This window comes from Maylandia zebra, linkage group LG2 (assembly GCF_041146795.1).
Source record: "Maylandia zebra isolate NMK-2024a linkage group LG2, Mzebra_GT3a, whole genome shotgun sequence".
NCBI lineage: Eukaryota > Metazoa > Chordata > Actinopteri > Cichliformes > Cichlidae > Maylandia > Maylandia zebra.
In genome coordinates, this window is record NC_135168.1 from 1 (window position 1) to 22,716 (window position 22,716).

General features: G+C 42.5%; 1 protein-coding gene across 3 annotated transcripts; it reads left to right on the forward strand.

Moving 5' to 3' along the window:
- Window positions 1-4,348: 4,348 nt before the first annotated feature.
- Window positions 4,349-22,364, forward strand: abhd18 (abhydrolase domain containing 18). Of its 3 annotated transcripts, none has more exons than XM_023153432.3 (14): window positions 4,349-4,504; window positions 6,609-6,717; window positions 10,117-10,201; window positions 10,285-10,385; window positions 13,467-13,542; window positions 15,053-15,137; window positions 15,541-15,568; window positions 15,964-16,102; window positions 16,730-16,819; window positions 17,280-17,381; window positions 17,664-17,863; window positions 18,437-18,570; window positions 20,702-20,864; window positions 21,445-22,364. In XM_023153432.3, exons 2-14 carry the CDS (start codon window positions 6,626-6,628, stop codon window positions 21,476-21,478), a joined length of 1,329 nt encoding a protein of 442 aa, XP_023009200.1. In that variant the 5' UTR covers window positions 4,349-4,504; window positions 6,609-6,625; the 3' UTR covers window positions 21,479-22,364. The 3 variants fall into 3 exon arrangements, with proteins under 3 accessions (XP_023009200.1, XP_004566676.1, XP_004566679.1); XM_004566619.4 differs by having other exon boundaries at window positions 4,350-4,504; window positions 21,441-22,364; XM_004566622.4 differs by lacking the exons at window positions 15,053-15,137; window positions 15,541-15,568; window positions 15,964-16,102 and having other exon boundaries at window positions 4,350-4,504; window positions 21,441-22,364.
- Window positions 22,365-22,716: the final 352 nt, after the last annotated feature.

The window sequence follows — 22,716 nt, forward strand, 5'->3', positions numbered from 1 at the left end:
AGAGAGATCCCTCTCTCTCTCTCTCTCTCTCTCTCCCTCTCTCTCTCTCTCTCTCTCTCTCCCTCTCTCTCTCTCTCTCAGAGAGATCCTCTCTCTCTCTCTCTCTCCCTCTCTCCCTCTCTCTCTCCCTCTCTCTCTCTCTCTCTCTCTCCCTCTCTCTCTCTCTCTCTCTCTCTCTCTCTCTCTCTCTCTCTCTCTCTCTCTCTCTCTCTCTCTCTCTCTCTCTCTCTCCCTCTCCCTCTCTCTCTCTCTCTCTCTCTCTCTCTCTCTCGAACAGTTTCGCTTTCTTCATTATTCGCTTGCTTGTTACGCACAAGTCTACTGTTGTTTACAGCGCTGTCGGCCGCTGTTTTTTCCCCTTTTACATTCTTCCGAAAAGAAAACCTCATTTCTGCTGTTCAATACTGAACAAATTTAAACTTTTTAAAATTATTCAAAATGCAAAACGCTTAACCGTGTCTCTAATAAAACCGCTGTAACTTCAGAGGTGATGTTCATATGTTGATTAATGGTTTTCTTTCGTTTTTGATGTACTGCAGAATATTTTTATAAAATCCCAGGCCAGGAAAATCACCTTCATGTTTTTCTGTGTTTTATCTTCAGCTACTTTGACACAAAGGCCTCTGCTGTGATGCTCACACCTTTGATAAAGTCTTGCGTGTGTCAGCTTCCTTTTTATTGATACAAAAATATGTAAATGTACTGATCTGAATTATAATATTTCTGACTGTCAAAATATCCCAGATTTAAATCGAATCGAATCGAATTAAATCTAATTAAATCGAATCGTGGATCGAATCGATTCGGGACCTTGTGAATCGGAATTGAATCGATTCTAGAAATCAGTGACGATACCCAGCCCTAGTGGCTGCCAGGGCCACACACACACGTCTACAAGCAGGGAGAACGAGGGACAGCAATACAAAATACATACATCATAATATTAGTCCATAACTGCTCAGGGTCCTGGGTCTGACACATAAAATGTGTCTGTCACAATAACGTTACAGGCTATGCTAGGCTTTGTCCCACATCAGTCTAAAACTGTATGTAACCATGAATAACGTGTTTGCACAGCAGGCAGCACTGTTAGTTCTCTCAGTCTCAGAGCAGCGTTTCTAATCTAATTGAAGCTGTCAGAGAAAACGGAGCCTCGAGCAGCCCGGATATTAGATTACAGAGGCTGTTAGAATTATATGTCTAACTTTAAAATGTTGGTGACACAATAATTTCATCTTAATGGCACTGACGTATTCATAGGTCATAGTCATGATTTTGCAAATATTCCACCTTGTAGTGCAGTTTGCACAACTTGTTTTAAAAACGCACTCAGCCTACAAACATTACTGACGAGTCAAGATCTGCACAAAGTGACAGACACACTGAAGCAGCTCCACATTTTATTCTTATTGTCATGTTTGTCCTATTTGTCAGGTGAAGAACCAACACAAAGCTCAGGGAGCAATGGTGACACAAGATCACAGGTGGAATTGGATGATGACGCAGAATGAGAAGAGCGAAAGCAGATCGTTGAATGAAACATGAACCAGAACTGGTTTGTAAAAATGCAGCTTCACTGGTGTGGACACTGGCGTGCACAGATAGAGACGAGGTGGTGCTGAAGCACTTGCCCTTTTGCCCTCAGTCCAAAAAAGTGCCCTTTTGAAAGACGTGATTTTTTTTTTTTAAAGCTGCGCGATTTAAAAAGGTGTGAAAATAATGGCTTGATTTGTGCCCCTTCTTCAAAGACACCCGAACCCTGTCGCTTTTTCACTGTCACCGTGTCACGTGAACACGCTTGCAGTTCATTTGTTGTGAGGCGTGTAGCAGCGGCATGACACAGGACTACTTGGAGTAGGCATAGTAGGCTGACTATAGCGACTGGGAGCCACGGCGGACAACACGGCAGCTCTTTCCCTTCCCAACCAGTCAGGTAACCCATGAATCGAGTGAAATTATTCTGTTTGCCCTCTAAGACCAACCTGCAATTGTTTTGTTGTGAAGTAGCCTGTCAGAAACTGCACATGACAAACTTTGCCAGCTTACCCCTCCATCCATCCATATGGATAAACAAAAAAACGACACATTTAAAATGTAACCTAAACCATTTAGGCAACCCCACTCTCCATCAATTCCGACCTTTTTGCATACACTATTGAAAATATCACGTTATGCTATAGGCTAAGGCTACATGCCGTTAGGCAGAGGGCTCTTTTGAGCCCATTTTTCGTTATAAATTTTAGGATGATCTCACGGAAATCTGTGAATAAATACAAAGTTTTCAAACTGAAGTCAGTGACGGGAAGACATCACACTTTTTAGAGATGGAACTGCAGAAAAACCTAAAACCTTGACATGATTATGAATAATAGAATTATGGACGTTTCTCCGTTTTTGTGGATTAGCCTTTCCATAACTAACGTCAACTACTGTCCTACTTTGGTAAGATTGAAATTAATGTCTTTGACTGTCTTTAGTAGGTGTCTCCTGTGAGAAAGTTAGAACACCGTCCAACTGTCTAAAGATGCAGTCTTTAGCCTAACTGGTTGTTACTGACTCAGCGATGCTCGCAGACATTTACGCACTGTGTTGTGACCTGATTGTGACAGAACAGTGACGTTGTTATTGGTAGTTTGAAGGGTACGGTGTTGGGGGTGTTAAAAGTTTTGAGAAGCACTGGTTAGACATGTTAATTTTTTTTGGTGTAACATATTGGCAACATTAACACATTAATTTGCTAAAGGAAAAATGGGCAGTTCCCAATTGCCTGTGAAAACGACCATTCTGCCCTGTTCTTGTAATGACCACAGTCAGTCTTATTCGTTCTCATACATTTTGGTCTATTTATTTACTAATTTCAGCAAGCATAATGCCTAGGAAAGAGAGGCTGAGAAAGGAGAAAATAAAAGTCAAATTGCATTTAACCTGTGCGATTTTTTTATTATACAAAGAAAAGGTTTTCCACATATGCAAAAAGTGCCCTTTTTTCCCCCTGGAGCACTTGCCCCCCAAAATGTCTGTGCACGCCACTGCATACACACACACAGCCTTATGGGTACAGTAGTCTCCCGCTACAGCATCAGTACATTTCCACATTTTTATATCTATAAAAAGGAAGCTGACACTTGCCAGACTTTATCAGAGCTGTGAGCATCACAGCAGAGGCCTTTGTGTCAAAGTAGCTGAAGATAAAACACAGAAAAACATGAAGGTGATTTTCCTGTTCTGGGATTTTATAAAAATATTCTGCAGTAGATCAAAAAACGAAAGAAAACCATTAATCAGCATATGAACATTACCTGATGCTGCTGAAGTGAAGCAGAGCAAAGTTACAGCGGTTTGATTAGAGACACAGCTGAGTGTTTTGCAATTTTGCACAATTTTAAAAAGTTTAAATTTGTTCAGTATTGAACAGCAGAAATGAGGTTTTCTTTTCGGAAGTAAGTAAAAGTAAAAAAACAGCGGCCCACAGCGCTGCAAACAACGGTAGACTTGTGCGTAACAAGCAAGCGAATAATGCAGAAAACAGATTTTTAGACGGAAACTGTTCTTGAAGTACAGAGAGAGAGAGAGCTGTGCATGAAGTGTGGTGGAAGCAAAACAGCGAAAGTCAGAGTGAATTCATGACGATGCTGATCAAATGTGAAGCGCAGTTTGCTGCTTCTTTTGCTGCTGGTTTGGTGAATTTTGGTTGGAGAGAGATAAAACCTGCAGCTCAGAATCAGCGCAAAAAGGGCGCAAACACAAAGCGCGGGCCCGCCGAAACAGTGTCCGTGCCTGTGGGACATCTCACTGATCCTGATGCTGTTTACGTCTTTGTGCAGAATCCGTGTTTCTGCTCTCATTTACGGTTTTAGCTGTTTGGTGGTTGTTGAAATTTTGTGAGGTTTAACCTGAGATTCTGGCTTTTCGGGCAAAATAAATTTATAATAAAAAAGATGGATTCAGTTATTCGTCCCTCCTAAGCCAGGGGAGGAGCTGGAAGTGTGGCCAGTCAGCATGCTGCTTCTACCCGGCAGCCGTGTCTGTTGCTGCCACAAAAAACGGATATAAGAAATAAGGCAAGAAAGTAATTAACCCGCTGATGAAAATGGCTTGTAAAATATTCCGTTGTCGTCCGGGGAACAGTCGCTTATTTTTTATTTCATTTTATCGATAATAATAATAATGATCGTACAGATTTTTAAAAAAATATTTCTATCTTTAAAAAGTCATGTTTGATACTCTGAACTAAACACGCGTCTTTTAAAATTCAATTTCTTCCGAAAATGTCTGAAAATGTGGCGAATCTGAAACTTGGAGCTTGTTCTGACAGGTTGTACCGTTAACAAACACCAGATAACGTGAAAACCGGTTAATCTGGAACACCGGAAGTTCCGACCGTTTTTTCCTTTAAATTGCGACCATTCCTCCCAGTAGCTTGACGAAGTCACTACATTTGCCTTCCTTAGCTCAACTAGCCGTGCGAGCAAAGCCAGAGATATACGTTCGGGTACAGACTGAGGTAGTGCTGTTGTTTCTCTCTGTGTTTGCATGGTTTGAAACTCGCTAATGAATGACTAAGGCGAAGTTTGCTAACTTACAGCTAGCAGCAAGTTGAAACGCGTGGCGGTGTCCGTCGTACAGCTGGTCTCTGCGTTATATTGTCAGCGTGTTGTTGTTATTACAGTTACTACCCACAGCGACCAGTGGAAGACGATATCGCGTTTTATGCTGTAACAAGGTGATGATTATGCATGGAAATGGAAATTACGAGTCACCCCGTCATTGTACCGCACATCACTGACAGCTTTGTTCTGATTTGTTTCTGTCATAAAACTAAAGCGCCGTCGTGATCCGAGTATGTGGAGGAAGTATTTCCTCTGAAGGCTCACTGTTAGAAATGTGCCCTAATCAAGCTTTAGGTCAAGTCAGCCGCCAGACCTCCCTGACGACCTCTGCTCATGTCAGTGTTGTCAAATCTCGCGAGAAGAGCTAGAGTTGAGAAGTCACATGAAATATATAAATTTGTTTATGTTCTTATATCTGCTCAGTTTCAAATGGCAATGCAACCAACCGGGGAAATATCACTTTATGAAGAGAAATGTGATACGTTTCATCAGAGTAGTGTAATGGGAGATCTGCATGATCCTTCAGATTACTCGGCAGCTCTGTTCTGTCACATCTTAAATGTACTCTGTTGGACTGAGATCTGCGCCCTATTCCAGGAAGATGGCTAAAAATGAGTCTGTTAACTGTGAGGTGGTGGCTGACAGACTATGTGAACGTAACATGCTCGCTGGCAGATTTTCTTCCTGACTTATCCCTTCCTGCTGCACCTCAACCAGCTCTCTGACACTCTTTCCTCATTCATAAAGTCACTGCCAAAGTGCACAGTTTGTTATTTTGTTATATCTGGTTTGCTTTTTTTGTACTTAACTGCTTTTACAATAATTCACTCATATGGACAGAGACTTTAAGAATAAAATGTTTTGTCTCCATCTTTCTAACCCTGCCTCAGTAGATGATCATGCTTATGTCAGCCAGTTTTCCTGCAGTCGTCATTCATGCTGTAATCAGTCACACTGATTGAGAAAAGGTCTGTCACATTAGGGAACTGGCACATGTTTGAGTGAAGACTAGGCTGAAGTTATTTTAAGACTTAAGTGGGATGAAATGTGTTTCAGAGCGAGTTGTTAAATACAGGATGCTCAACTGTTTATGTTGAATTTGTTCACAAGTTAACATTCAGCCATTAAATGCTGGCAGAGTCTGAACCTCAATGTATTTTCCACTGAAAATATCCTAAATCAGTCTTGATTTTTCAAAAATGATTATTAACAATATAATAACCTGAATTAAAAGGTTTGAGCAGACATGGTTAGCTGTCTGTATATTCAAGGAGACATTAAAATAGGAATAAAAAACAGAATTAGGAGTGTTGGCAAAGCAGCTGTTCAGTGTTCCAGTGTTATTAGACCCAACGTTCGATAATGGTCAGCTAATGGAGTTAGCAACGTTTTCACCCTTTAGCATCATGTTGGCCAAGTGGTTAGCAAACAGAAACTTGTCTATTACGATGCTAAATCACTAAAGCTTATTTACTTGCTAATGCTAGCTTTTTTCCATACCAAGCACTAGTCCTAACTGATCTCAGGACAGTGAAAGCAGACCCATTGGCAGCTTGTCTCGCAGGTTGCTCTCCCATCAGTTTACTGTCATAGACCAGTGGTTTATCCATAATGTACATGCACAAACCACCAGAAAAACACTGCTGGCCTCTGAGCTTACTGAGCTCCAGCCGTTATCACTGTGAGAAAGACACGCTTTTAAAACAGATGCAAACTACTGTTTCCTGTGAGATTTGAAATTTCCTTTGTCTTCATGTATCCTCATCTTTACATTGGACATTCAAGCACTTCCTGCCTTGCTTGTCCTGACAGAACACGACTGACTCAAAGGAATCGGTGCTCGTAGAGCGACTCGTTTAACCTTTTTTGGGGGAGGTATATTGCTCAGTTGTCAAACAAAGATGTATTAGCATCTGACTTTTTTTTGTTATTTTCTGTTCTTAACAATCCTACAGGAAGTAAGCACTTTCAGAATAAAGCATGTCCTTCTCTTTGTAGATGCCAGGGGCTGGTCCATGGGTGTGAGCCGACTGGATGTATTCTACCGAAGGCTGCTCCTCACCAAACTCTTTATTGGGGGATGGGGGAAGCCTGAAGACCTCAAGAGGTATGAAGCATTTTGTCATGGCCCTTTCACATAGGACGGGGCATGCACTGCGCTCTGAAACCCAATGTTTTCTGTACGTGCACCAAACAATAACTGTTTCCCGCCTGCGTTTAGCAAGTGCAGCACAAGTGTCCTGTCGGGGAGTACTGCAGTTGTGCTAAATTCAACCACACAGTGAAGCCAACCACAGAAGAAAAGTTGATTCTTTGTGATATCAGAATCAGAAAGGGTTTTATTGCCAAATGTTGAGCAGGTTTACAACATTAGGAAATTGCTGCGGTACTTAGTGCAAACATACTGTCATAAATTACGCTTAAATAAACATAAAAATTAAAAGTGCTAAGTAGATAGATATATACATGATATATACATGAGTGCAGGTGGTGATCAGTGCCAAACATGGAATGATGCAGTGAACACAGCGTAGGGTCATGTGTTAGTGGTGGGAACAGTCATACGGTTATTGTTCATGTGTCCAACAGCAGAGGGGAAGAAACTGTTCTTATGGCGAGAGGTTCTGGTGCGAATGGACCGGAGCCTCCTGCCTGAGGGGTGGAATTGTAGATGCCCACTTTACTCTACAGGGTGGGCCATTTCTATGGATACACTGTAATAACATGGGAATGGTTGGTGATACTAAAGTCCTGTTTGTGGCACATTAGTATATGTGAGGGGGCAAACTCCTCAAGATGGGTGGTGACCATGGTGGCCATGTAGAAGTCGGCCATCTTGGATACAACTTTTGTTTTTTCAATAGGAAGAGGACCATGTGACACATCACACTTATTGGTAATGTCACAAGAACAACAATGGTGTGCTTGGTTTCAACGTAACTTTATTCTTTCATGACTTATTTACAAGTTTCTGACCACTCATAAAATGTGTTCAATGTGCTGCCCATTGTGTTGGATTGTCAATGCAACCCTCTTCTCCCACTCTTCACTCACTGATAGCAACACCGCAGGAGAAATGCCAGCACAGGCATCCAGTATCCGTAGTTTCAGGTGCTGCACATCTCGTATCTTCACACCATAGACAATTGCCTTCAGATGACCCCAAAGATAAAAGTCTAAGGGGGTCAGATCGGGAGACCTTGGGGGCCATTCAACTGGCCCACGACGACCAATCCACTTTCCAGGAAACTGTTCATCTAGGAATGCTCGGACCTGCACCCATAATGTGGTGGTGCACCATCTTGCTGTAAAAACTCAGGGAACGTGCCAGCTTCAGTGCATAAAGAGGGAAACACATCATCATGTAGCAACTTCAAATATCCAGTGGCCTTGAGGTTTCCAGTGATGAAGAATGGACCCACTATCGTTGTGCCCCATATACCACACCAAACCATCACTTTTGCTGTGCCAACAGTCTTGGAGGGATCCATCCAATGTGGGTTAGTGTCAGACCAATAGCGGTGGTTTTGTTTGTTAACACCATTCACATAGAAGTTTGTCTCATCACTGAACAAAATCTTCTGCGTGAACTGAGGGTCCTGTTCCAGTTTTTGTTTTGCCCATTCTGCAAATTATGTGGCCGATCTGGGTCATCCTCGTTGAGATGCTGCAGCAGCTGGAGTTTGTAAGGCTGCCATTTGTGAGTAGCTAATATCCGCCGAAGGGATGTTGGACTAATGCCACTCTCCAGTGACATGCGGCGAGTGCTACGCTGTGGGCTCTTGCTGAATGAAGCTAGGACAGCCACTGATGTTTCTTCATTAGTGACAGTTTTCTTGCGTCCACATTTTTGCAAATCCAACACTGAACCAGTTTCACGAGCAAGCAGTTTGCTGACTGCAGCATGGGAGATGGGTGGTCTCGTAGGGGGTCTTGCATTGAAATCTGCTGCAATGACCCGGTTACTGCGTTCACCAGATATCAACACAATTTCGATCCTCACGTGTTAACCTCTTCGACATGTCGATGGCTGTGAACAAAGAGAAACTTGTAAATAACTCATGAAAGAATAAAGTTACGTTGAAACCAAGCACACCATTGTTGTGACATTACCAATAAGTTTGATGTGTCACATGGCCCTCTTCCTATTGAAAAAACTAAAGTTGTATCCAAGATGGCCGACTTCTAAATGGCCACCATGGTCACCACCCATCTTGAGGAGTTTGCCCCCTCACATATACTAATGTGCCACAAACAGGACTTTAATACCACCAACCATTCCCATGTTATTACGCTGTATCCATATGAATGACCCACCCTGTACTCAGACTTTTCTGATTTAGTACTCAGGTCAGATGAAATCATTCTTTAAAGTTACAATAACGGATTACACAGCATTTGGGAATACATTAACTGACAGTATGTCTTGAAAAGTGTTATAACTAAGTTTAAGGACATAATTCCTCCTCTGTCATGCTCTTCAGTACTGTGCACCACACAGTACCCAAACCCTCCACACAGGTTGATCATCTCGTTAATAGACTTACATCCTCACTGTGTACGACTCTGGATATGCTGACCCAAAAACAAAACCTCAAATCACAAGTACTTGACTCTCTTATGTCTTAAACACACATCGTAAAGCAGCTGACTCATAAGCTTGAGAAGAAATGGTGTCTTAGTAATTTAGAAGATCTTCATTCAGCCTGGAAAAAGAGTTTGTTGCTGTACAAACAGCCCTCTGCACAGCTAGGGCATTTTCCTGCTCATCACGCATTGAAGAACAACCCTGAGTTTCTCTGCAGTACTGTAGCTGATGACCAGTTAACTGCTTTACAGACACACAGCTGCTCTTTCAAGAGTTTTGGAAATTAAAAGGAAGGATTGGCCTATAATTAGCTAAGAGAGCTGGGAGGAGTAATGCACAGTTTAATTACTACCACCTTAAAGGTTTGTAGCCCATCAGTGGCATAGACTGATCATATTTAAGACTGAAGCATTAATTAATGGTAGTACTTATTTGGGCAGCTTAGAATTGAATCTAATAGACTTGATGGTTTGGAGGAAGTGATAGTTGAAGTTAACTCTGGATCAGTCAGTGTCAGTCTTATGTAAGGCAGCTGGGGTTGGTTCTTCAGTCAGTGATGAACAGGAAGGTGTCTTAGCTTTTTTTCTATAATTGTTGGCTTATCATTATTTTATATTGTTCTAGGCTAAATGATCTTCTAAATTAGTGAGACCCCCCAAGAGGGTCATGGACCCCCTCTTGATCCTCTACCCAATCACACGAGCCAAGGCGTGAAAACGGGTGTGGCTCACAATCAGCCAGGGTGAGGTCATTGTGAAACCCGGCCCCGCCCTATCATGTGATTTCCTAGAGCTAGTGGTGGTCGAGCTGCCTTCGCCCGCACTTCATCAGGTGGTAACCTCCAGCTTACAGTGAGCAGGTCGTGGATGAGATCAGCACGTCCTCAGCTGCAAACTGATGTGTCTGTTTGTTTTGTAGAATCTTTGAGTTTCGAAAGATAATTGGAGACAGAGAGAAGTGCAAGTCTCTGGTTCCTCAGGACTATCCCGTTTATATAAACAAGGTACATCATTTATTTCCTCTCTTTTCCTTCTTGTGCTGTTTTGTTTTTGTATTATTAGTTATTATTTGTGTGTTTGTGTGCAGACAGAGGAGCTTGCTGACTGTCATGTCCAAGAGGGCTTCTTTATCTCTCCTCTGGAGCATTTGGTTCCTGGGATCCTGCCACAAGAGGCTGTAAAGGCCAGGTACAAGAGGTGCTGTTGTTTGCCACTGCAATGAAAGGAGACAGAGAATAGACAGGAGAATGGGTTGTTTCCGAGTTTGATGCGGTGCTTTGTCCAGAGGGCCAAGTGGATGCTGGTTTAGGGTCTTTCAAACATACAGACGGGGTTTTAAAATAAAGTTATTCAGTTATTGTTTTAAACTTGAAACATTCATTGAATAACCTTTTTTTAATGAATATTTTCTGTTATAGTTACAGGAAAATAAGCTCAGGGTGGCAGACGCATGCAATGACCAGCTAGAGAAAGACGAGATAAAAACAGGAACAAGAAAATGATGCAACATAATGTTCGGTTTAGTTTTCCTTCTTTTCTCCAGCATTGTTACCCTCAAACTTCTTGAACTCGTGACACATATACCCTCTGTCACGTCTGAGGTTTTGCATATCAGCACATGGTTAAAAACATCTTGTTCTTACCAATTTTTCAAATCAGGTAAATACAACCTCAGATGTGCAGAAATTACAGCGTCGTTATTTATTTAACAAAAATTCAGCTGAAGCTGACCCTGCTGTGTAATGGTACCCAGCCATCCTCCTCATGGCTCCATTTTGTTATAATACCACTAACAGCTGACTGTGAAATCTATGGCAGCGACTCGTTGCACAGGTGACATCCTGTCACGGTGCTTTGGTGGAAGTCACTGAGCTCCTGAGAGCGACCCATTCTTGTTTATAGCAGCCGTAAATGGACTGGTTCTTATCTAGTGCTTATCTACTCTACCTGAGCACTTGAGGCGCTCTATAGGGGCGGGTTCCCAGACAGAGATTAAAGCTAGTCCTAGATTTAAACAGCCAATGCAGACTAACAGAAATCTGCTTCCTCAGTCACGGTATAAACAGTGCCAGACTAAGCCTATTCCTGACTAAACTACGCTTGTTTACTGGAGGGAGATCAGAGCTAGTCCAGGCATAAACTGAAGTTTAAATAGAACGTCCCAGCAGGCAGGTTTAACTTCAGAGTTCATGTTGTTTGGTGAATAACATGGGTTACTTGGAGAATCTCAGAGATGATCAATGAAAACCGTCTGCTAGACAAATTGCTGACAGAAGTCATCCACTGAAGCTTTTTGATGACATCAGTTTTCGAGCTCGTTTCGAATGGATAAAGTAAATGATGTGGAGATCACTTCATTTTGGAACCCAGTCTTTCACCCAGTAAGTCCAGTAAGTCTGCAGGTGCTCTTAACTTTGTGTCTTTTGGCACCTTCCACAGAGAAGCTGGGGGTTTATGTGGGCTCGGTGAACCAACAGTGTCGTTCACTGTGTGCAGGACCATTTGTGGATTGAGAAGACAGAACATAAACTTCCCAGATGCTGAAACCTGAGTTAATTACAAGTTCTATGAATTTGGGAACTTTCCAGGAGTCATCGGCTGCATCAGTGGAACCACAAAACGTCGCTCCATCCCAGATGCTGAGCAATACAGGAATCCCAAGAACTGGTTTTCCATTAATGTCCAGGGTGTATGCACTCCCCAGTTACAGTTTTCAAATATTCTTTCATGTTTGAAAGGTGTCACTCATGATTCCTGGATTTTAACTCATCACTGTGTTTGGAAGAGGAGATGATCATTATTGTTGCTTGGTGACAGTGGGCGTGCTCAAAGTTTTTGTTTACACCACACCTGAATTACACCTGAGCAAAGGTGCTACAGCCATATGCACACTGGGAGTCTAGTGGAGCACGTTTGGAGGAGTCGTTTTCAGAGTGCACTTCGATTCACACCAAGAAGCTGCTGCATTGTCATTAATGCAACAGCTGCTCTTCATAACTGCCTGAACAGCATGGATGCCCAGACCCTCCAATACTAGACCTTCACTTCCAACAAACCACAGAGGAGGCCTGACAGAGGAACGTTTGCATTGTGCTGCTTTAAGTAGCAACTTTTGACTAGCACTGGTGTTTTAAATGTTCTTAACTCCTATACAAACAATAAGAGTGTTTCTGCAATTTGCCTTAATTTCTATTAAATAATTAAAGATAGAGCAGGGCGATATGACCAAAATATTTATCACGATATACATTTGAAAACTTGCCATAACGATATAATTGACACGAGACAAAATACTTTACAACTTTATTAGTGCAAAAAACAAACAAACCCATCAATGTATTTTCACTTAAACAAGCAGCTTTTTTTATGTGCATTAAAGTTATATAAACATTTAACAGTGCAAATGCAAATCCGTGCTGACAGTTTAACCAAAAGGCATTTCAGTGGAAACTGGCCGACACATCCTCAGCATAACCATGTATAATATCGACAACACTTAAAAAGAGGTCATACACACACAATACGGTAACATTATGTTGAAGCACAGTACGTATCACTCCGCGAGGCTCCGCCTACGGTAGCCGTAATGCTCCGACAATCCATCAAGCGGTGCGGCTTCGTAGCTCAGCAAAGTCGCACTGAAACATCTGACAGATTTTCGAGCGCCGTGCACATAAAATCGTTTCGAGGTCAGTAAACACAACCAGAGTTCATACATAAGGCACACGGGATTATAAGGGGCTCTGTCGACTTTCAGAACAATCAAATGATTGATTTTAAGTGCGCCGTATTTTCCAAACAACACGGTAATAACGGCGGCCCGCTAGCATGCGCTACCAAAAATAGTGCTTTGTTGTGTATCTGACGGAGGAAAGCTAAACCAGTTCCACACCAGTGAAGCTGCATTTTTACAAACCAGTTCTGCTTCATCGTTTCATTCAACGATCTGCTTTCGCTCTTCTCATTCTGCGTCGCCGCCATGCGCATGCGCGTTTTACCCATATTCTATCGGGATATTTCATTTTCCTATCGTTGCCCAACATTACACCGGTATTACCGTGAACGGTGTGATATGGCCCAGCCCTAATTAATGATATAGTTTAATGTGCCATGTTCTGCTCCATCTGAGGTTGTATTTGCTGAATTTGGAGCTAGCCACATGAGTCGTTAGGGCTGAAATGTAAGCTGTGTTTGTGCTGAAAATGTTTTACTTATGCTGTGGGAATGCTGCCTGTAGACCTGCGGCTCTCATCGTTTGTGTTGTTCCAGGTTCCAGTTCATAGTTCCTAAGAGATGGCAGAAGAACAGACCAGTATGTATCCACTTAGCTGGGACTGGAGACCATGTAAGACTCTTACCTTTATTTTAATATGAATGTGCTCCCAGGCAGCCGCCACAGAACTCATAATGCTGAAACAAATACTTACAATACCAAACCAAAAAAATAAAACCATGTAAGTCCAGAGTTGTGCTGATGGATTTCTGTCTTTGCCACAGCAGCTTTTTCTTTATCAAGTAGAAAAACAGTTGTAGTTGTAACTTCTTTACACTGACAGAAGCGGAGTTTGACTGGTCCAGACCATCTAAGATCAAAGTGGGCCGTAAAGGCCACTGACAATCTTGTTTTCCTTTGAAATAACAACGAGCAGTGTTCACTTCCCTCCCACAATCATGTAAAACAAAGCACATGGATATAAAGAAAGTAGCTTTTTATCACCAAGTATATCATCCATTATCAGGCTATAGGACAGAGTCCCAAACACAGAGTAACCTGTAACGTTTCGATGTGCTCTGATGTTCAGCAGCTCTCAGAGTGCACCGAGCAGTGAAAGAAAGAATTTATGACGTGAGCTCGTGATCATCAAATCACAAAATTAATATTTTCTGCAGCAAGACCGACTCACATGTCTTTATTTGCAGCAGCACTGTTATATATGTTCGTGTTGTTTACAGTTCTCTATCCCGTGTGCTTTGATAATGTCACTAACTGCAGCAGGCAGCGCTCACTGGATCCAAGGGGTCAAACTCCCTTCATGTGAATGCACACAGAGGAAGGAAGCCTTGTGTCAGCTGACACAAAGAAACCCAGCTTATGTCGTAGTGAGCCCCCGTGGTTCTAAAACGAGGTGATCCAAACCTCACGTGGCATTTTATCATTGAGTGGGTGAAAAACTACGTAGGCTTTAGCAGTTTGTTAGTCTGGAGCATTAAGGTGTTGATTAACACCAAGGAGGAAAGACCCAGCAGCCATCTGCCTCCACCGATTACAGTGAGCACAAAGGTGGAGGGGGATGATCTGTGTCTGCATCGATACACAGACCCCGGGACCACCCACTCCTCTGTATACCACAACATTAACTGAAATGTGAGGCTGTGTGTCCAGCAGCTGAAGCCTGACCACAGCTGGCTCATGCAGCAGAACAATGATCCCATCCACAGAAGCAAGTCTGTAACAGACGAGCTGAAATGACCCGTCACAGTCCAGACCCCGGATCAACTCCAGTCCTCTGACTTATAGAGAAGAGTGTCGTATGTTTAGTGCTGTTGTTCATTTGAGGTCATATTTGCATAATTATAGAAGCTGTTAGGGACCAGATGATTCCTCAGACCTAAGACTTCTGCTGTGTTTTTGACATTACTGCAAGAAATCCTCAGAAGTTGAGCAGCAGACTTGGTTCAAGGTCCAGATTTACTGTGAAGCAGAGAAATGCGTCAGACGAGAAGATTTAATAAATAAATGGTGTCAAAGTGTGTGGTTAACTCTGGAAACTGACCCCAACAATCTGTAGGATCCAGGAGCTGTGATGATGACCTTTGGAATGCTGTTTCTGTCCTTGTGTTTCTATGACCTGTAGTTTTTCTGGCGTCGGCGGACCCTGATGGCTCGGCCCATGATCAAAGAGGCAGGAATGGCGTCATTACTTCTGGAGAACCCTTATTATATCCTTCTGTTGTCTTCAACAACAACATCGTTTGTTGTTAACTTTCTTTCAAAGTAACTCACGACAAACATGGAAACTCAGTCAGCGAGTGTACAAACCAGTACGATGGCTGTCGCCGCTGCTGCTGATGAAACAAGCACATGACGAACATGCTGTGGAAAGTTCCCGTAATAACCTGTTTGTAAACAGAGTGTGCACTACCAGCCACCTGTTCAGACACATATTCATAGAGCACTTCTGTTACAGACGCACTTGGATGCATCGATTCACGATCCTGCCCGAGGACACTTGTAGATCAGAGGAGCTGGGAATCGATCCAGTGACCTGATTAGAAGACAGCTGTGTCATGTTGTTGTTTTTATTTAATGTCTGCTACGAACGTTCCTTGACTGATGCTTCACATGGTTATCGAAAACCCAGAGACCAACTGTAAGTTGACTTGATCGATTAAAACCAGTTTGGTTGTTGGTTTGGAAAATTTAGTCGATTTAAAAAAAGTGATTTTTAACTTTGTGACAAAGATTCTCATTTAGTTTTCATGTTTGCAACAAGAAGGAGAAAAGAGGCAGAAACGTCTTCGATGTTTCCAAATCAGACTTATGGGCTGATTCAAACACCTGTTGGCTTTATTTACGTTTTAAATGCAAGGCTGTCGTTTTCAAGCATCGTTTGTTTCTAAACTGATTCATTTGACAAAGCGAGACTGTGTGAGACGCACTGAGCTGTTGGATGTTGTTATAGAAACAGACGTCACGGCTCGATTTTTCTCAAAGGTCAAATGAACGTATCGTAAATTGAATATAGATATCATTTGAGTGTTTTAGACGATCCAGTCTAAAAAATGTGTCGGACCTGTTTGTGATGGGCGGGGCTTTGATCCTGGAATCAACAGTCCTGCTTCGCTGGCTGGAGAGAGAAGGATACTGGCCCCTGGGAATGACGGGCATCTCTATGGGAGGATATGTGAGTCAAAGAAACTTGTCAAATAACATTTTACCACTAAATGTTTAGTTGTCGATCTTGTTATACGAGAGAGCAGCATCTTATTCCAACTTTGTTTTATTGATTTCAGCCACGACATACAAAGTTAGCAACAGCAAACCCCCATCCGAATTCTCCCCCTACCAGGTCCACACGAGACAAGACGCCGCAGAGATCCAGTCTCAACACCCATACACACCCATACACACAACAAGCATAACAAGAAGGACCAAACTAAACAAAAGGAGAAAAAAAAATAAAGTAAAAATAAGATCAAATAAAAAAACACCAAACTTATGATGTCGCCTCGCTCAGTTCACTTCAGTCTCAGGAAGTAAAGTGATGGTGTCCACCAGTAAGAGACATGATTTCCAGGTTTTGTTACATTTCCTAATAAAACCTTTGAGAGAGAATCTAAGTTTAAGTTAAAGAGTACGTCCCCCACCCAATGGGCTCATGTTGGGGGTGGGGAAGCTTCCACTTCAACAGAACAAGCCTCCGAGTTCGTAAAGTGGGACAGAGCAGCATCTTGGTTTCATTTGGGGAAAGAAACTTGCAAGCCCAGTGTTATCTCTCTAAAGTGTGTCACTTGTGTGTCTTTGTGTCCAGATGGCGTCCCTGGCAGTGACCAACTGGCCCAAACCCATCCCTCTAATTCCCTGTTTGTCCTGGTCCACAGCCTCCAGTGTGTTCACCACGGTCAGGAGCAGTTCTACCTGCTGTACATCTATAAGGACACATTCACTTATTATTGCTTTCATACTGTTTCTGCCTGCAAAGCTGCTGTTACTGATCCAATACTAGTGTTAAATTCATGGTTCAGAGTCTGAGTGCAGCTGAAACTGGGAGTCAAATTGTTTCAGTTTGTCAAAATCAGATAAGACTGTTGATACTGAGTCTGGCTGAGCTGACATTTATTGATCTTTCAGGAGTTTATTTGTGGTGAAGACTTTAAAGTGGAATAAAATATTAATATATAAATTTTTTATAGCACTTTTTTGGGCGTGGTCGATTTGTGGCTCTAAGCCCGATAGTGTATGCATTTTTCTAGGACCCTCCAGGGGTTAAAGTTGTATGTTTATCTGCATTTTGATCATTTCTTGAGCAGGAGGAACAGTTAATGACTGAAAAGTGTGTGTGTGTGTGTGTGTGTGTGTAGGGTGTGCTGAGTAAAGCAGTGAACTGGACACAGCTGGAGAAGCAATATGCAATTAATTCACGGTATGAAGAGGAGATCATCAAGCTGCTGGAGTACTGTGGGGTAAGTGTTCCTGCAGTTTCACAGGAGTACAGAATATTACTCGGATTACTTTCACAACTGTACGAGTACAACTGACTGGAGAAAGTACCCGTGTCTTCCTTTCATCACTCCCTCTGCACACACTAATACGCTGGTAAAATGTTTTTTGCAAAGATTGAATTTTTCTTTGTTTACTAAAAGAAGAAGTTAAGTGTGAAACTGTGCTTGTTGTGTTTTTGGTCTTGTGTCATACGTGTAACACATGCATGACTACATCTTTTGCTGCGTGTCCACTGCTGGTAGGCTGATTCCTTTAAGATGGGTCCCAAACTTGTAACGAATGTGGACGAGCATTTCCACGAGCTGTCTGAAGACCACAAACTGTCAGTGAGCCAGTGCAGCAGAGTGGACGGAGGACGTGACTGTGGTGGGGCCACAGACGGAGCAGAGCATCTGTTGTCGCTGGGGAGCAGTGTTGGAGCAAGCTTCGAAACTCTGCCAACGTGAGTGTTCGATCACTACACCTGCTGATGCGTTGGAATGTTTATAACATTTGAAACTCGTGTGTAATCACACATTAATGCTGCATTGTAAGAGTACAGGTGTTTTAAGACTTGCTGTCGAACATCTGGTTGAGCATCTGTTGCATGTTTCAAACAGTGCACAGTAACATGCAATTTTCCATCAGTATAAACCTGTTATGGTTACAGTATCAACAAACATGGACGTCCAGTATCGTGCAAAAGTCTTGAGCCATTTCCATTTTCCTGTTTTGCTAGGAAAATGTGAAAAAGGGTCAGACATGTGAAATGCATTAACTTAATAGTATACAGTGCACTACAGTATACAGTGCACTGTAGTATACAGTGCACTGTATACTACAGTGGGGAAAATAATAACTTGATCAAGTGTGCCAAGCTTCTGCAGGCAGGTTCCACAGCCACAAACATTTGACCGAAGGATGCAAAGAAGCTGTGAAAGTGATATCGATAATGGAATAAGAATAAGCAAGTCTTATCCCCAGTGAGAATGTTTCATTATTAAGGGACATAAAACCGTTTCTTCTGTCTCCTCAGAGCTCTTGGTGGATATAACGCACACGGGAGAAGGACGGATCCCGCCGAATGTTGTCGTCCATCTTTACACAAAGAATCTATAAGTTTCATGAAGGCAGTGATGGATGAGTGCACACACATGGCCAACTTCTCTGGTGAGTGCTGCAGTGAATGATTACACCTCTGCTTAAAGAAGAACAAGCGAAGAATCACAACACTGAATTAATCCCTGTGGTCAGAGTTGCTCCCGGACATGAAGAACAGTAACTGGATAATACAACATATTACAAAGTTACAAAATATATATACAAGTAGGGATGGGTACCGGTGTCCTGACATAAACAGTAGTAACCAGACCGAAAAGCAGCGCACATTTCGGTGCTTTATTTCGGTGCTTTTTTTTCCTGAGCTGTGATACACTTCTAGCCAATCATTTTACGTTTCCGAGGATAGTAGGCGGGGCCAGGTACGTACGTTCTTTTAGAGCAGAGCTACAGATTAAAAATGTCCAAGGCGAAGCGGTCAAAAGTCTGGCTGTACTTCACAGCAAAATATGCAAACTCAGCAGCAACAAGTGCTTTAAGCTGATACTGTGATGCTGTCAAAGGAGGTAACACCTCAAATCTGATGAAACACCTGGCGACGCATAGCGTTTTTTTAAAAGCAGAGAAATGCGCCGTATTTGATAGCTTGCTGCGAGACCTCACACATCTACTGCGGGTGGGTTGCCTGTTATGCAACATCCCCCCAAAACACGAAGAGGAGAGTCCTGGCCCCTAGCCCTGCCAGTGTAGCAGAAATGATGAGGATGATGATGCAGCAGCAGCCGTTCTTCTCTGCGTGAGTAGCTTCATGTTGTTCGTGTGTAATTTACGTTGAGTAGGCTAACCACGTTATTACATTAATGCATGTAAGGTGAACTAGCAAACATCATCATAGCTACATGCAGCTGTCTTCTTGTTTGATGGCAGATACTCCCTTCACCCTGGCCAAAAAGGCTAAAATGACCAAAGAAGAAGTGGAAAACAGTTAAACATGAGAGGTTTTGGACAAAGTTTGTGTTTTTCCATTGTTTAAGCACTGCTTCCAGCCAAGAGTGATACCATATATGCCCTATAGCTGCAGAAAAGGCTAACATTGTTATCTTTTTACAAAAAAAACAGCTGAACATGAGAGGTTTTTGGACCAATTTTGTGTTCTCCATTCTTTAAGCACCGGTTTGAGCACCGTTTAAGCACCGGCACCGTTTCAAAAGTACCAATTTGGCACCGGTATCGGATAAAACCTAAACGATACCCATCCCTATATACAAGTATATTCTACACATGCCAGTATATAACACAAATGTATATGGTTGTTGTCAGCAGCACATCACAGCCGTCAGAAATGGTTTTGACCAATAAGGTTGCAGGTGGTGTCGTTACAGTTGGCGGTGATACTAAAGAGCTGATGCTGTGATAAAAGCGTTGGCTGCTGACGTTTGATGAATTGAAGGTCGTGATGGTCATACTGGTTTGTTTGTTGCCATTAAAGTGTGGATACTGGAGCATGGCACAATGAGTGAGACTACTGACGCCAAAACAGAAAGATGGACAATGACACCACGAAGGCGTTGGCTTGTAAAATTGAAACCGTATAGAAGGAATATCAGCCAAGTGTGGAAAGGATTAAGAGACTCGCAACAAGCTGATGAAAAACGATGTTCTCCTCAGATCAGAGAAACTCAGCACCGTCTTTTTCGCACCTGTAGAGCCTTTGTTTAATCTGCTTTTACACAGGAAGTGTCAGTTTTCTGCTCGTTGCTAAAATAGAGACTTGTCCCACCTGTGTCCTCGCTCCTTGGGCCGTATGTAGACAGTTCCTTACGAGCTCTTTTGTCTCTGTTACATGAACAGTACACAATCTCCAGCGTGATTATTTTTACTTTTAATATTGTGTTCAAAGGATTTATTGAATGTTTGATACTGATACACCATCAAAAGGCACAGAAGATCAGTTCTGCTGCTGAATGAACGACACAGGGATTGTAATCATTCTCCAGGATTGTCATTGTGAAGCTAGAACACTGTGAGGGAAATAGGATGAGCTTCGTCCTGGCTTATACAAGAAGGTGTGAGAGGAGGCACAGGTCACTGCAGAGGACCCAGCTGATCTTCAGTCATGTTTAACAGCTCACTGTTCCTGCGGTGTCTACCACCCTCTTCTGGCAGAAAAGATTTGCATGTGTTTTGCACAAAAGTGAAAGAATGTTGTGTAGATGTCCCTGTGTTTCCCTCTCTGCTGCAGTTCCTGTAGATACCAGTCTCATCGTTGTCGTCCAGGCCAAAGAGGATGCATATGTGCCCCGAACAGGAGTCCTGAGTCTGCAGGAGATCTGGCCAGGCTGTGAAGTCAGATATCTGAGAGGAGGACACATCAGTGCATACCTATTTAAACAGAATATATTCAGGTAAAGTTATAGTGTTGAAAATGATCCAAAAGGTGTTTTTTAAGTTTCTCATTTATGCCTAATTAAACTATACTCACACAAAAACATGCTAAATCTGAGAATACACACAATCCATATTTATCTGCTCTATTCTACAAGCTCTAGTTTTGAAACATTGCTGTTTTATAGCAGAAAGTTGACATTAGTAACAATACAATGAGCGTCATGGACCAGAGCGTCCTTCATTATGAATATGAATTTAGACTAGATGTCAATGCCTGAATGATATCTCCACTGTACCAAATATGACGTCAAATTCAAAGAAAAATCTAGAAATTGTTCACAGGAGCCAAAGTTGTTTGTAGAAGTGTCACAGCTGCACTTCCTGGTTCAGGCGTGGTACATATAGACAGATAACTGGCTGTGGACGGTTTAACATGTCTGAGAATGTTCGTTAAACTGTGGCTGTTGTCTGGTTAATCTGATGTTAGAGTTGGGCCACCCTCACAGTATTTCACACATTTCATCATTTTTACGTATATGATTTGTTTGTCATGGACAGCTTTGCTACGTTAACGTTACCTGTTTCATTTCCAGACAGGCCATATATGATGCCTTTGACAGATTCTGCGTGAAGTATCCCAACCTGCACTAGCCACTGGAGCCAGGCTGGACGTTTGCCTTCACCACTCTCAGTGTGGCAGCTGAGATCTTTCCTTGTGAGGCACGTGTGACATTTACAGGGTAGCCTCAGAGAAGGTGGAGCTGAGCACGCCTCTTCCTGTTTGTATAAGGCTGTGTGATCTAGGTGTGCGACAAACCTCGCCGTGCATAACTGAAACTGTAGCAGTTTAAAATGTTGTTATGTGCTGTGAAAGAAACATCCGGGTGTCTAGCTTCAGTTTGATAACTGCTGGTGATCATTGATAGCACTGTGTGCAGCTTTTATTGCTCCTGTATCACCAGGCTGCAGGTGTCCTGCTGTTTTCCACTTCTCTTCCTTATCTGACACAACCTTGGATGTGATACTCGAGCCCGAGCCATTCCATATGAAATCACAGAGCTTCCTCAGAACTGACCAGTTTATGTTGGACTGAATTTAGCATATTTGATGAAACCATGAAAGATTCTTACTGAAATTGTGACGGTTGTACAGGTCCCTGAAATTCTTAGGAGCTGGTTGAAATCTGGCTCTTTTTTATTTTGATGCTGACGCTTAAATCTTCGATGATCACATGAACTTTTCTGGGCTGAAAGAAACGTTGAGTACGAGATGTGGGATAAAACACCGGGGGGACGCCGCTCGATCGCTTCTCCCTGGAATGTTGTCCTGATGTCACATGAATCAAATTTAAAGGAGGCTGAAGTAAATGTTAAATCACAACAAAGTTTGATGGTAATGAAAGTCGATGCTTTGTCCTGTGTCCACTGTGACTGGTGCACTTTGAGGTTAACTGGCTTCACTGTGTTTGCTGTGCTGCTCACATGTAAAGTGGAAACAAATAAATCTCCTTTCTGACAGTTTCAGCACATTTCTTCTTCTCTTAGCTGCTCCTGTCTGTATGTTTCAGCCTGTATTTCTGTAAGAACTATAACAGTGTGGACAGCAGGACCCTATGATTGTCTGTTATTAACAGTATTGAGTCTGAACTCTGTGGGAAGAACATTGTTATTCAATATTTAACCCCAGTGCATGCATTATGATAGAAATGGACAATGAACAGGACGCTGGACGCTCCTTAGAGGCACAGGCTGACACTCGATGATGTCTCAGACAAATCTGTGCTATGGAAACAAAGATCGGCATCATTCACTTTCAAATCAGCACATTTTTGGAACATTTCCTCCGATTTCAATGTCTGAAAAAGGACAA

What these genes read in the sequence shown, in the direction of transcription:
- abhd18 (XM_004566619.4), top strand. Translation starts at nt 6,626, where the DNA reads ATGGGTGTGAGCCGACTGGATGTATTCTACCGAAGGCTGCTCCTCACC. An exon ending in AAGCCTGAAGACCTCAAGAG is followed by an intron (nt 6,718 to 10,116) that starts GTATGAAGCATT and finishes TTTGTTTTGTAG; the next exon opens with AATCTTTGAGTTTCGAAAGA. An exon ending in TAGCTGGGACTGGAGACCAT is followed by an intron (nt 13,543 to 15,052) that starts GTAAGACTCTTA and finishes TATGACCTGTAG; the next exon opens with TTTTTCTGGCGTCGGCGGAC.